Below are 11,505 nucleotides of genomic sequence, written 5' to 3' on the forward strand. Positions count from 1 at the left end.
TATAAACACTTGAAAGTTAAAATATATTCATAAAATCATATTGGGCGACGTATAGCTCATCGTTAAGTCGCCTTACTCACCATCCAGTGAGTATAATCGCATTATTTTTAATTATTATGATAATATGAGTATCCTTTAATTGTTATTTATTTTTATGCTGACACTTTTCTAATAAATATTAATATTATTAATTAAAATAGCATTTTACTACATTTGAGATATAGATAATGCTAATATTGCATAATGCATATGTTATTTCGGATTCAAGTCGTAATAACATGAAATTATTTTGCCATAAATAATAAAAACATTGTTCAGACTATACAATAAATGATATAAATTAAACGATCTTTTGTATCAAATTTAGATTTTATACTTTAATAAATAATTGCAATAATATCATTTTTAATGGTGGTAAGCATGTATACTGGGAGCAGCAGCAACGGCTCTTGAGCTGAACTACAGCCTTTTTGTACGATGGTTCTCCTTTGTATTCAACTTCAGCGTTGAATCCTATGGCATCAGCGGTATAGTGGACGGTACGGGTGACCCATCAGGTTGACCAAGTGTAGATCCCTTGACACATCTCCTCGTTCTTCTGTTGGTTCTTGACATCACCGGTCACAGCGTCTTGTACTCCGTATTGGTAAGAGTATTGTGGGTGGGTGTCTGGGTATACTTCTTGGTGTACAGCTTTGACAACTGGGGCGGCGTAGTGAGTTACTGGGACGACAGTCTTCACAACAGCTGGGGTGTTTTGGTAAGCAGCAACTGGGGCGGCGTAGTGAGCAGCAACTGGGGCGGCATAGTGAGCAACTGGGCTGATAGTCTTAATGACAGCTGGGGCGTGGTTGTAAGCGGCAACTGGGGTGGTATAGTGAGCAGCTACTGGGGCGGCAGAGTAGTGAGCTACTGGAGCACCACTGAGGGATGAGTAGGAAGTGGCATGGTGTCCAACTCCAATTACTCCAGCTTGGGCGCAAGCTACCAAAGCAGAAACAGCCAAAATCTAAGAAAGATATGTAAATATTAATTTAATAATTAATTAAAAAAAAAAGTTATTTAATTACCTTAGCAAACATGTTGTATGTCAGTGATACAATTCGATACTGTTTGATAAAAATGCTGGGTATTTTATATGAATCTGTTCCACTCTAATTTCTTCTAATTAGTAACCTAATATCGCTGAGCTAAAAATTTGTGATTTAAATTTTTAGCGTTAGAATTTATTACTTACATTCATGCGCTCGAGGCAGATTCATATGCATAAGCTAAAATATACGAATATACTGCATATATGTATATGCGACCACTGTAATAAGTTATCCACTGACCTTTGGTTAATAGCCCATTGCAGTACTTAATCTTTCCTGTTTGATTTTTATTGATATTGAATAGAAATGTCTATTTTTACGTTATTATTATTGATCATAGATATCCTAATACTACGTAATAAATCGCATACTACTGCTTAGTGCATTACGAATTCTTTATAGCCCGGTTTGAAAATTTAAAAGCAAACTACATTTTATTTGACAAAACAAAAATATTTTTTTTATCATGATTGTTTTCGTTTATGATTTGCATAACGAGCGACGAGAAGTCCTGGATTGTTTGCCTGCTACATCATTTTGGAAACTTGTTTTCTGACATATTATGTATTATTTATCTTCTATTCACCTTGTGGGAAAACTGTTTATGATATTAGTAGTCATTTTAGTTGGATCTTAGTGTCGTTTGTGATGACACATTTGTCCCAACTTGTTTTCGAACATGTTATTTGTGTTTCTTTTTTGTTCAAAATTGTTTTGTTTAACGAGTGGTTCGTAACAAATCCTGAAATAGAGCATAATCATAAGCGAGGTTCGACTGTATGGTAAGATACTTAAGAATACAAAGTCCAAGGCCCACACCGGTGACGTTAAGAACTAATACAAAGAACGCGAAGGATATATTGTCAAGCGTTACTGCACCATCGCCTAACCCAGGGGGTCCCAAACTGTGTGTTGTACTACAGGGGTGCCGTGAAAAGCTAAAGTTCTGTTATATTAACATAAAGTTCGCTCTGAGATATACCAATGTTTTGCCTTAAGGCACCGCAGAAATAATTTTGATATATTAAGTGCACAGCAAATAGAAAAAGTTTAATAACCTCTGGCCTATCATAATTATATTACCAATACCACCCATACAAGACCAAAATGGTTTTAATGCTAAAGTCGAATACAAGGGAGAACCAATCGTGCTGCCTCAGTGGACAAAGATTATCATCATTAAGAAAAAAAACATTGTTTAAATTGTTTATTAAATTTGAAACTAATAAGTGGTTTAATAACAATTTCTTTCTCTTTCAATATTTCTAGGTTGTATACAAATCTGTTTCGAAAGGATTCTATTTACTTAATCGGAACACTCTTCACTCTTCATTTATATTATTTATTAAAAATATATTAGTAATAATAAGTTAATGAAAGATTGTACGTTAATTCTGAAGATAATATATTTTCTTGTTGTGGAACAATGGACAAATTAATTTTTTCAACTTATTATTCAGTAGTTTATTTTAATTGGATTTTAATGAAAATATTATATAATTTTGGGAATTTTTAATGTATTATAACATATCCCATTTCTTATGAACTAGTAAAATGCAGGAGCATATGCTATTTTTTGGATCGATAACTTTTATTAGTTGTATTACGAATTATACAACTACTTCAAAAATGTGAAATGTATCTTTTTCTTCATGCAGTAAATCATTTTAAATTAGTTTTCAACTCAATTTTAATTAATTGATATGAATAATTTAATTACCATGTTCATTTAATTATTTATAATTATAAATTAGTAAGAATATTGAAATACACAAAATATATGAGAAAAAAGAAGTGTCATCCTATCTAAATAATTAAATGAACAAATTATTTTTTAACAAATAATAACCAATGACACTACTCTATTATTTTGCTGTATTTGAATCACATCCGTTCGAAAAATATTTGAAAGTTTTTTTTTGCGCATTTAAACATTTTTTGCTACCAATATAAATCAGTGGCATTCCAAGAACATTTGATCAACAGAGAAAGTATTCGTTGCATTTTTAATTTTATATGTAACAAGCTTATTTTGTGAATGGTTGGTTCAGCGGTCCTGGAATGTTGCCGCCTATTTCTTTTACAAGAAATTCCAATTTCTCGAACATTGTCCGTACGTCCTTGACACAGAATTCTCACTTTGTTCTATTAATTGTATGATTAGTCGGTATATAAAATTTCAAAACTGCATTAGGAAATTCTGATTTACCAATTAAAAAATAACCATTCCAATAGACGTATTGCAGATAATATTTATATAATTATATCACATATTGATTAAAATAATAATTGCATTGTAAATAATAAAATAAAAAATAAACCTTTCATCTTTTAAACCTTATACATGTAAGAACTTGTCATAGTCGGTATAAAAAAAGTTCGTTACTAAAAAATGTATACTATTTTTTAGAATTTATTTTACTTTTGTCAAATAAAATTTAGTTATTAAATCTTCAAACTGGGCTATAAAGAATTCGTACTGCTCGAAGCATCTTTAAATTCATGTGCAAGTAATAAGATGATGCGAGCAGCGTCAATGAGCGCTTCATATCATGAGCGCGAAAGAATAATATTATTAATTATTTTTTATTCCCGCAAAATAAAATATTTAAAAAACGAAACACGGTATTATAAAACAACTTAATGAATAATAAAATAAATTGGTAAAATAAATATTATAGAATTTATTTTTATTTTCTTCTTATTTTGTTTTGTTTGTAGTATCGTGATTTGTTGCGATAAATGTTATTATTTTAAAATAAATAAACTACAATTTACTATATATATAAAAACAAAATGTTATTAGAAAAATCTATTGACAGAAGTTATGAAAATAATATTTATATGCAAAATAGAGCTAAAAAAGAAATTCGAAAATACATGTTATTATACAATAAATGTTGTTTATTATTATAATTAATTTTAACTAGATAAGGGGTCAGTCTCTTTTTATCCTTTTTAAGTGCAATGAGTGCCTTGGAATCACCGGAACTTATTTACTGTTATCAATTAAATGTATCTATATTTTGTGTGCGTAAATAGTGTGCAGTAGCGTCCATTTAATACCAAACAATAGAATAAATCATCAGAATTAGAAATAGTTTTGGTAAAAATAATTTAATTAATATCGCTCTCAATTTTATAATAATTATCCATATAATAAAGCACATTATATGTTAGTCGATAAAGTTTTTTTTTTATTTATAGTGATATTTTTGGGATAATAATAAAAAGATAAATATTTGTTTATCTATTAATAAAATTGGGCATATAGTGGACATACATTTTAAAAATAGAAATCAAACAAAAACAGATTAAGTACATATACATATATGCACTATATTTGAATATTGTTGCTTATGAATATGAAACTGCCCCGAGCGCATGCATTTCTAGCTTCTGTGATATTACGTAACTAATTAGTAGAATTTTGAGTGGAACAGATTCATATAATATCGCGATAATTTTCATAAAACAGTATAGAATTGTATCATAAGCATACAACATGTTCGCTTAGGTAAATTATCAATTTATATTATTATTGATTTCTACATTAATTATATTCTTCTCCTCCCTCAGTGGTGCACCAGTAGCTCACTACTCTGCCGCTCCAGTAGTTGCTCACTACGCCGCCCCAGCTGTCGTTAAGACCGTCACCCCAGTTTCTCACCATGCCGCCCCAGTTGCTGCACATTACACCGCCCCAATTGCTGCTTACCACCATGCACCAGCTGTAGTGAAGACTGTCGCTTCAGTTTCCCACTACGCCGCCCCAATCGTCAATGCCGTCCAACATGAAGTATACCCGAAGTATACCCAGACAGCCACCCACAATACTCTTAACAATACGGAGTAAAAGACGCTCACACTGGTAATATCAAGAACCAACACGAGGAACGTGACGGATATGTTGTCAAGGGATACTACAGCTTGGTCCAACCTGACGGTGTCACCCGTACCGTCCACTATTCCGCTGATTCCCACAACGGATTCAACGCTGAAGTAGAATACAAAGGAGAACCAATAGTCCAAAAAGTTGTTGTAGCTAACACCATCATTGCTGCTGCTCCAATTACCGATTAATATTACTGTATTGAAATTATTTATTATATTAAACTATAAAATTAAATCAGCTATAAAATTTCGTTTAATTTATGTAATTTATAGGTTAATATTAGCCAAATTTTACAAATCCATTTTATTAAAATTCAATAAAAAGAAAAATCCCTAATATAAATAAATTTGTTGGTAGCTTTATTTTAGTTTTATTAGACAACTCGAAAATTAATACCTTTATAGTAAAGAATAATTGTAACACATTAACTAAATATGGTTTTCAATATTTGTAAGTTGTCACTGTCATTTAATCATACCCAATAAACTTAGAGTATTTTTATATAATCATAATTGTAATAAAATTATTATCATCAACGCAGGTATTTCAGCGGGTTTTTGACAATATGTCATTCCGCCCGAGAAACAACATAATGTTCAAATATAATTTAACTGTGTGCAGAAAACATATTTTACGTAATTAATTATATAATTGTAAATTTGTTGCAAAAAAAAAAATGTCGCGTAACTGTATGTAATATGGCAATATAACATATTTATTTCCTTATTCTGATATAGTTTAACTGATATAAAACTGATACTATTTTTAAATTAAATTAATAATTCGAATATAAATGTTATGGTTAATAATAATTATATTTATTAGTCACAATGCGACCAAAGGGCTATTGACCAAGGTCTTTCCGCCCAAGGTTAATAACATATTGTACTATTTTTTAACGATATTTATTAATAAATAAATAATTACTTGTGTAACTTGGTATTATTTGTATTATTTAAATTACATGAATAAATACTATATATAAATAAATTTGTATTTTTATGCAAAAACAAGTTTTTAAAAAATAATTTTTAGTGACAAAACATTTTTTATAAATTACTGCAAAACAAAAGTTGTACATTTATTTGATTAAAAATAAATTTACTCTACAAAAAAAAATAGAATAATACTACAAAAAAAATCACAATTTATAAATTAAAAAATAATGCAGATTCATCTGTCAAAAGGACTATCGACCTAGATCGTTCCACCCAAATAATATAAAAATGCAATATAAAAAAAATATCAGTAAAAAAAATAGTCAAAATAAATAGTATTATTGCTTAAATTAAATATTTGGACGCAAACGCAAATAGTCAATAGCCCATTGTAACAGCTTTTATATAATAGTTTTATTGTTATGATGGTTTAAATGTGTTTTAATTTCTATTTTGTAAATATTATTACATAATAATATATTGCAAAATAATTCAAGAGATCTGCTTATCCTTTTACCTAAATATTAGATAAAGCCAAAACATAGTTTCTTATGTATTGTATTTAGAACAGTAACTTTAAAAAAGATTTTCTATATTTATATACAAATAGTAAAAAAATAATTATTATTATACCAAGAATTATATGAGTATATAAATCATTAGATAGTTTCAAGTTCAGACAATTAATTTCGAATGGGCGTGATGTTATGAAATGCTATATTTTGGAGTGGAACGGACTCATATAAAAGAGAGAGGATTTTTAACAAACAGTATCGAATTGTATTACATGAATACAACATGTTCGCTAAGGTACTTCATCTACTGCTAATGTTATAAGTTATAAATTAATCAAATATATCTTTTAGATTTTGGCTGTCTCCGCTTTGGTAGCTTGCGCTCAAGCTGGTGTTTTTGAACTTGGACATGGACACCATGCCACTTCCTACTCTTCCCTTAGCGATGCTCCAGTAGCTCACTACGCTTCTGCCCCAGTTGCTGCTCACTACGCCGCCCCAGTTTCCGCTTACCACCATGCCCCTGCCGTAGTTAAGACCGTTGCCCCAGTCGCTCACTACGCCGCCCCAATTGCCGCTTACCATGCCGCTCCAGTCGCTGCCTATCACCATGTCCCAGCTGTTGTCAAGACTGTTTCCCCAGTAGCTCACTACGCCGCCCCAATCGTCAAGGCTGTCCACCAAGAAGTATATCCAGACACCCACCCACAATACTCTTACCAATACGGAGTTCAAGATGCCCACACCGGTGATGTCAAGAACCAACACGAAGAACGTGACGGAGATGTTGTCAAGGGATATTACACCTTGGTCCAACCTGATGGTGTCACCCGTACCGTCCATTACTCTGCTGACTCCCATAACGGATTCAACGCTGAAGTAGAATACAAAGGAGAGCCAATTGTCCAAAAAGCTGTTGTAGCCAAGACCATCGTTGCTGCTGCCCCAGTATACAAAGCCTACCACCATTGAAAATATCTATTTTATATTATATTTATTAAATTACCAAAAATAAATCTTGAAAAATATGTACTATTTGATTTTGTCTGTTCTGGTTCTTCTTTAATAACTTCATGAAGATAAAATAAATTTTAAAATATTTTATATTACTCATACACAATGATTCACAATCCTGACACATTATTGTGTTATGTGTAGTTGCTAGATTTTGTTGCAAGAATTATTAATATTATTGAAATTAATTAATTACAATGGAACAAATATCAAACTTTCTACTCAGTGATAAATAATATTAAAACTGCAGTCATTGGCTCTTTGTATGTATAATGTTGGAGCAAGTGCACAATAATATATTATTAATATATAATAAAATTATTTGTAGTCTTATTGAAATTATATTTTTGTTTTCATTTGCGGTAATCAAAGACCACAAATTATATCTACCCTAATAGCAACATGTTTATCAATTATTGTCCATGTGTAGTCGTTTTTGTAAATACTCAATTCGTTTCTTTAATAGTAATGATTTTTTTTTGATTTTTTATCATTTCTATAAGTATATAAACCACATTAATCATTAATACTAGTGTGATGATAAATAAAACCAATTAATTTTGAATATAACATACATATCGTAACTAAAATATTTTTAAGAAAGTTTTACGTATTTTACTCATATTGTTGAAAGTGTCTTTAAAAGTTGCATATTCGCCAAGTAATTATATCTGTGAATTATTAAATTATAGTTATAAATATACTGATTAATATACACAAAAATATGTAGAAATGCATTTAATGAGGTGAAATAAAATCAGTGACCTACACAGACATTTCATTAAAAAATAGCTATTAGCGTAGTGATTTGCATTTTATTAAATAAATTGGATTATGTGAAACGAGTTTCTTTTCAAGTTTAATGTGAAACAGTGGAACGTTTCAAATTAATTTAATTCATTACGTAACTTTTATATGGAACTTCATTGAATGGTTTATGAATAGTTGATAAATTTCAACGAACGTTATCGAATCGTATCACAAACAGTCATAATGTTCTCAAAGGTAAGTTCAAAACAGTTGTTCTAACATTGTGTAATCCAATTATATATTTTAACAGATTTATGCTATCTTTGCTCTTGTAGCGTACACTCAAGCTGGAGTATTCGACCTTGGACATGGACACCATGCCACTTCTTACTCTTCCCTTAGCGGAACCCCTATAGCTCACAATGCTGATGCCACAGCTGCAGTCATGACTATTGCTCCAGTTGCGCATTACGCCGCCCCAATCGGCGGTCACTACGCCGCTCCAGTTGCTGCGTACCACGCCTCCCCAGCTATACTTAAGACTGTACTTCCAGTAGCTTATTTTACCGCTCCAGCTATTGTTAAGACTGTTGCTCCAGTAGCCCACTACGCCGTCCCAATCGTCAAAGCCGTCCACCAAAAAGTATACAGTCTCCCAGAATAGTCTTATCAATACGGAGTTCAAGACGCTGTAACCGGTGATGTCACGAACCAAGATGCGACGGAGATGTTGTCAAGGGACACTACACCTTGGTCCAACCTGATGGTGTCACTCGTACCGTCCACTGCACCGCTGACTCCCAAAACGGTTTTGATCGCTGAAGTAGAATACAAAGAAGAACCAATCGTACAAAAAGCCGTAGTTGCCAAGACTGTAGTTGCTGTTACCCCAGTATACAAAGCCTATCACCATTAAGAAAATGTCATTGTTAAAATTGCTTCTTAAAATTGGCTCTCCAATAATAAAAAGGTAGCAAACTATAAACGATAACAGAACATTAATAATGGATCAAAGAACTATAGACCATGATATTTCTATTATTAAAATTTGAAAGATATTTTATTTTTATTTTTATTTATTATTTATTTATATACTAGCAATTTTCTTATTTGTGTCAAAAGTTTTTAACTTCTTATAAATTTTATATTTATTATTTTTTCATCATTACTATAGTTGAGGTCTATAGTATGTTTATTATCTAATGAAATAAATTTAATAAAAAATAGAATTGTATATATATTTTCAAGGTCACATTCGCATAATTTCGTATAAAAAATAATTTGGTAAACAGTTTCAAATTGTAGCTGTAGTCAAGACTGTTGGCCACTACGTCGCCACAACCGTGAAGGCCATTTACCAAGAAGTATACCCAGATACCCAATTACCAAAAAGTAAAAGAAATGTTGACTGCCATCAGATTTCCTTCATGTAGTCAGCAATATATTTTAAAATAAATACTTTTCGACATAAAAATAAAAAAAAATTCTTCTACAACACTAAATATATTATTAAAGGGCAGTTAATGATTTTTTTATTTGAATTAATATTAATTTTATTATTAATCTATAAGAACACCATAAAGAATAAATGCGCAATACATTAATATGTTGTATCTAAATTTTGTGAGCAGCATATACAAATAAAGGAATTTAAATAAACAAAAATAACTGTAAAACCTTTTATAAACTATACGTGTTAAAATGTTAAATCACTTTATATTAATTTTTTGGTGTAACTGTATGAAACGTTGACCGGTCCGCGCCGATTAAAAGGTTGGGGAGCACTGCTATAGGGTGTTGATAACAGAGACTTCTCAATATGCGCGTCCTCGACTTTAACTTCAATTTGTCTTTTGACCCGATATACATATTGCACATAAACAAAAAAATATAGCCAAAATTCAATTAAACATACATTTAATTTGTCAAATTAAATTACAAAGACCTAAAATGCAAGCGAATTATAAAGGACTTGTTATCCCATTTATAATTCTGACGTAATATTTGAGTAATGTAAATTCATTAAACAAATTAATGTCTATATAATATGATCAGCAAAATCTCAAAACAATATAAAAAGAAGAAAAATATCATCGCAAATTTCAATTGTAAAATAAACAACAATAACTTAAGAATAACTTAAAATATTTATTTCTAAACTTAAAACAGAACTAGTAAACTGGATCAAATTGTGGTGTCCAACCATCATTATTACAATTATTATTGTCTGGGAACCAGACGCACCTTGCTTAGTTAATTTTATAAGTAGAATAAGTATTTGTAATTAGTCTTAGAAGAATGTTAAAGAATCAAGTCGTATCGAATATTTTAACAAAAAACCGAAAGTAAAACTCGTTCAATTTATTATTTATCGAACCTAAGGCTCTATAACAGAAAAGACAAAAAGATAAGATAGGATAGGACAAATTAAATTAAAATAATATTGAAAAAGAGTACAGGATTGGTATTAGGATTACAAGGAATGCAGATTAATATCAATTATGTTGAAGCTCAGTATTATTTTTACTTATTTTCCTGAAAGAAATTATTGGTAGTGTTGCCAAATCTTTATGAATTGTTTATCGCTTCTGTTAGTATGCTGTGATTTTAAATAATACTATATTTTGTTTAGCTTTAAAATATATGTTTTTTAATTCAATAAATAATATCAACAATGTAAGTTTGTTAATGGTGGTAGGCTTTGTATACTGGGGCAGCGGCAACAATGGTCTTGGCTACTACGGCTTTTTGTACGATTGGTTCTCCTTTGTATTCTACTTCAGCGTTGAAACCGTTTGGGAGTCAGCGGTGTAGTGGACGGTACGGGTGACACCATCAGGTTGGACCAAGGTGTAGTATCCCTTTACAACATCTCCGTCCGTTCTTCATGTTGGTTCTTGACATCACCGGTGTGAGCGTCTTGGACTCCGTATTGGTAAGAGTATTCTGGGTGGGTGTCTGGGTATACTTCTTGGTGGACAGACTTGACGATTGGGGCGGCATAGTGAGCTACTGGGGCAACAGTCTTGACAACAGCTGGGACATGGTGGTAAGCAGCGACTGGGGCGACGCTGCGGCGGCGTGGTGAAGCAGCAACTGGGGCTGGAGCGCTACGGAGCTGTGAGCAGCAACGGGGGCGGCTAGTGAGCTACTGGGAGCGACGGTCTTGATATACGCTGGGGCGTGGTGGTAAGCGGAACTGGAAGAGCGTAGTGAGCAGTAATGGAGGCAGCATAGCTGAGTGAGCTACTGGAGCATCCGACTGAGGTGAGGAGTATGGAAGTGGCATGAGCCATGTC

General features: G+C 31.7%; 4 protein-coding genes across 4 annotated transcripts; 3 read left to right on the plus strand and 1 right to left on the minus strand.

Annotated features, from left to right (window-relative positions):
- Window positions 1-553: 553 nt before the first annotated feature.
- On the minus strand, window positions 554-1,082 carry LOC108566590 (cuticle protein 18.6-like). Its single transcript, XM_017926563.1, has 2 exons — window positions 1,071-1,082; window positions 554-1,009 (listed from the first exon to the last, which is right to left on the minus strand). Exons 1-2 carry the CDS (start codon window positions 1,080-1,082, stop codon window positions 554-556), a joined length of 468 nt encoding a protein of 155 aa, XP_017782052.1.
- Window positions 1,081-5,177, plus strand: LOC108566591 (cuticle protein 18.6-like). Its single transcript, XM_017926565.1, has 3 exons — window positions 1,081-1,085; window positions 4,674-4,893; window positions 4,977-5,177. The coding sequence occupies exons 1-3, from the start codon at window positions 1,081-1,083 to the stop codon at window positions 5,175-5,177; spliced, it is 426 nt and encodes a 141-aa protein (XP_017782054.1).
- A 1,548-nt stretch (window positions 5,178-6,725) lies between these two features.
- LOC108566592 (larval cuticle protein A2B-like) lies at window positions 6,726-7,414 on the plus strand. Its single transcript, XM_017926566.1, has 2 exons — window positions 6,726-6,737; window positions 6,794-7,414. The coding sequence occupies exons 1-2, from the start codon at window positions 6,726-6,728 to the stop codon at window positions 7,412-7,414; spliced, it is 633 nt and encodes a 210-aa protein (XP_017782055.1).
- A 1,035-nt stretch (window positions 7,415-8,449) lies between these two features.
- LOC108566593 (cuticle protein 18.6-like) lies at window positions 8,450-9,122 on the plus strand. Its single transcript, XM_017926567.1, has 3 exons — window positions 8,450-8,461; window positions 8,517-8,804; window positions 8,871-9,122. The coding sequence occupies exons 1-3, from the start codon at window positions 8,450-8,452 to the stop codon at window positions 9,120-9,122; spliced, it is 552 nt and encodes a 183-aa protein (XP_017782056.1).
- Window positions 9,123-11,505: the final 2,383 nt, after the last annotated feature.

The sequence above is a fragment of the Nicrophorus vespilloides genome, unplaced genomic scaffold (genome assembly GCF_001412225.1).
Source record: "Nicrophorus vespilloides isolate i.1.1-1 unplaced genomic scaffold, Nicve_v1.0, whole genome shotgun sequence".
Taxonomy (NCBI): Eukaryota; Metazoa; Arthropoda; class Insecta; order Coleoptera; family Silphidae; genus Nicrophorus; species Nicrophorus vespilloides.

Coding starts and splice junctions, on each gene's coding strand:
- LOC108566591 (XM_017926565.1), top strand. Junction 4,894..4,976: donor TCAATGCCGTCCAACATGAA/GTATACCCGAAG, acceptor GGTAATATCAAG/AACCAACACGAGGAACGTGA.
- LOC108566593 (XM_017926567.1), top strand. Junction 8,805..8,870: donor TTGTTAAGACTGTTGCTCCA/GTAGCCCACTAC, acceptor CTCCCAGAATAG/TCTTATCAATACGGAGTTCA.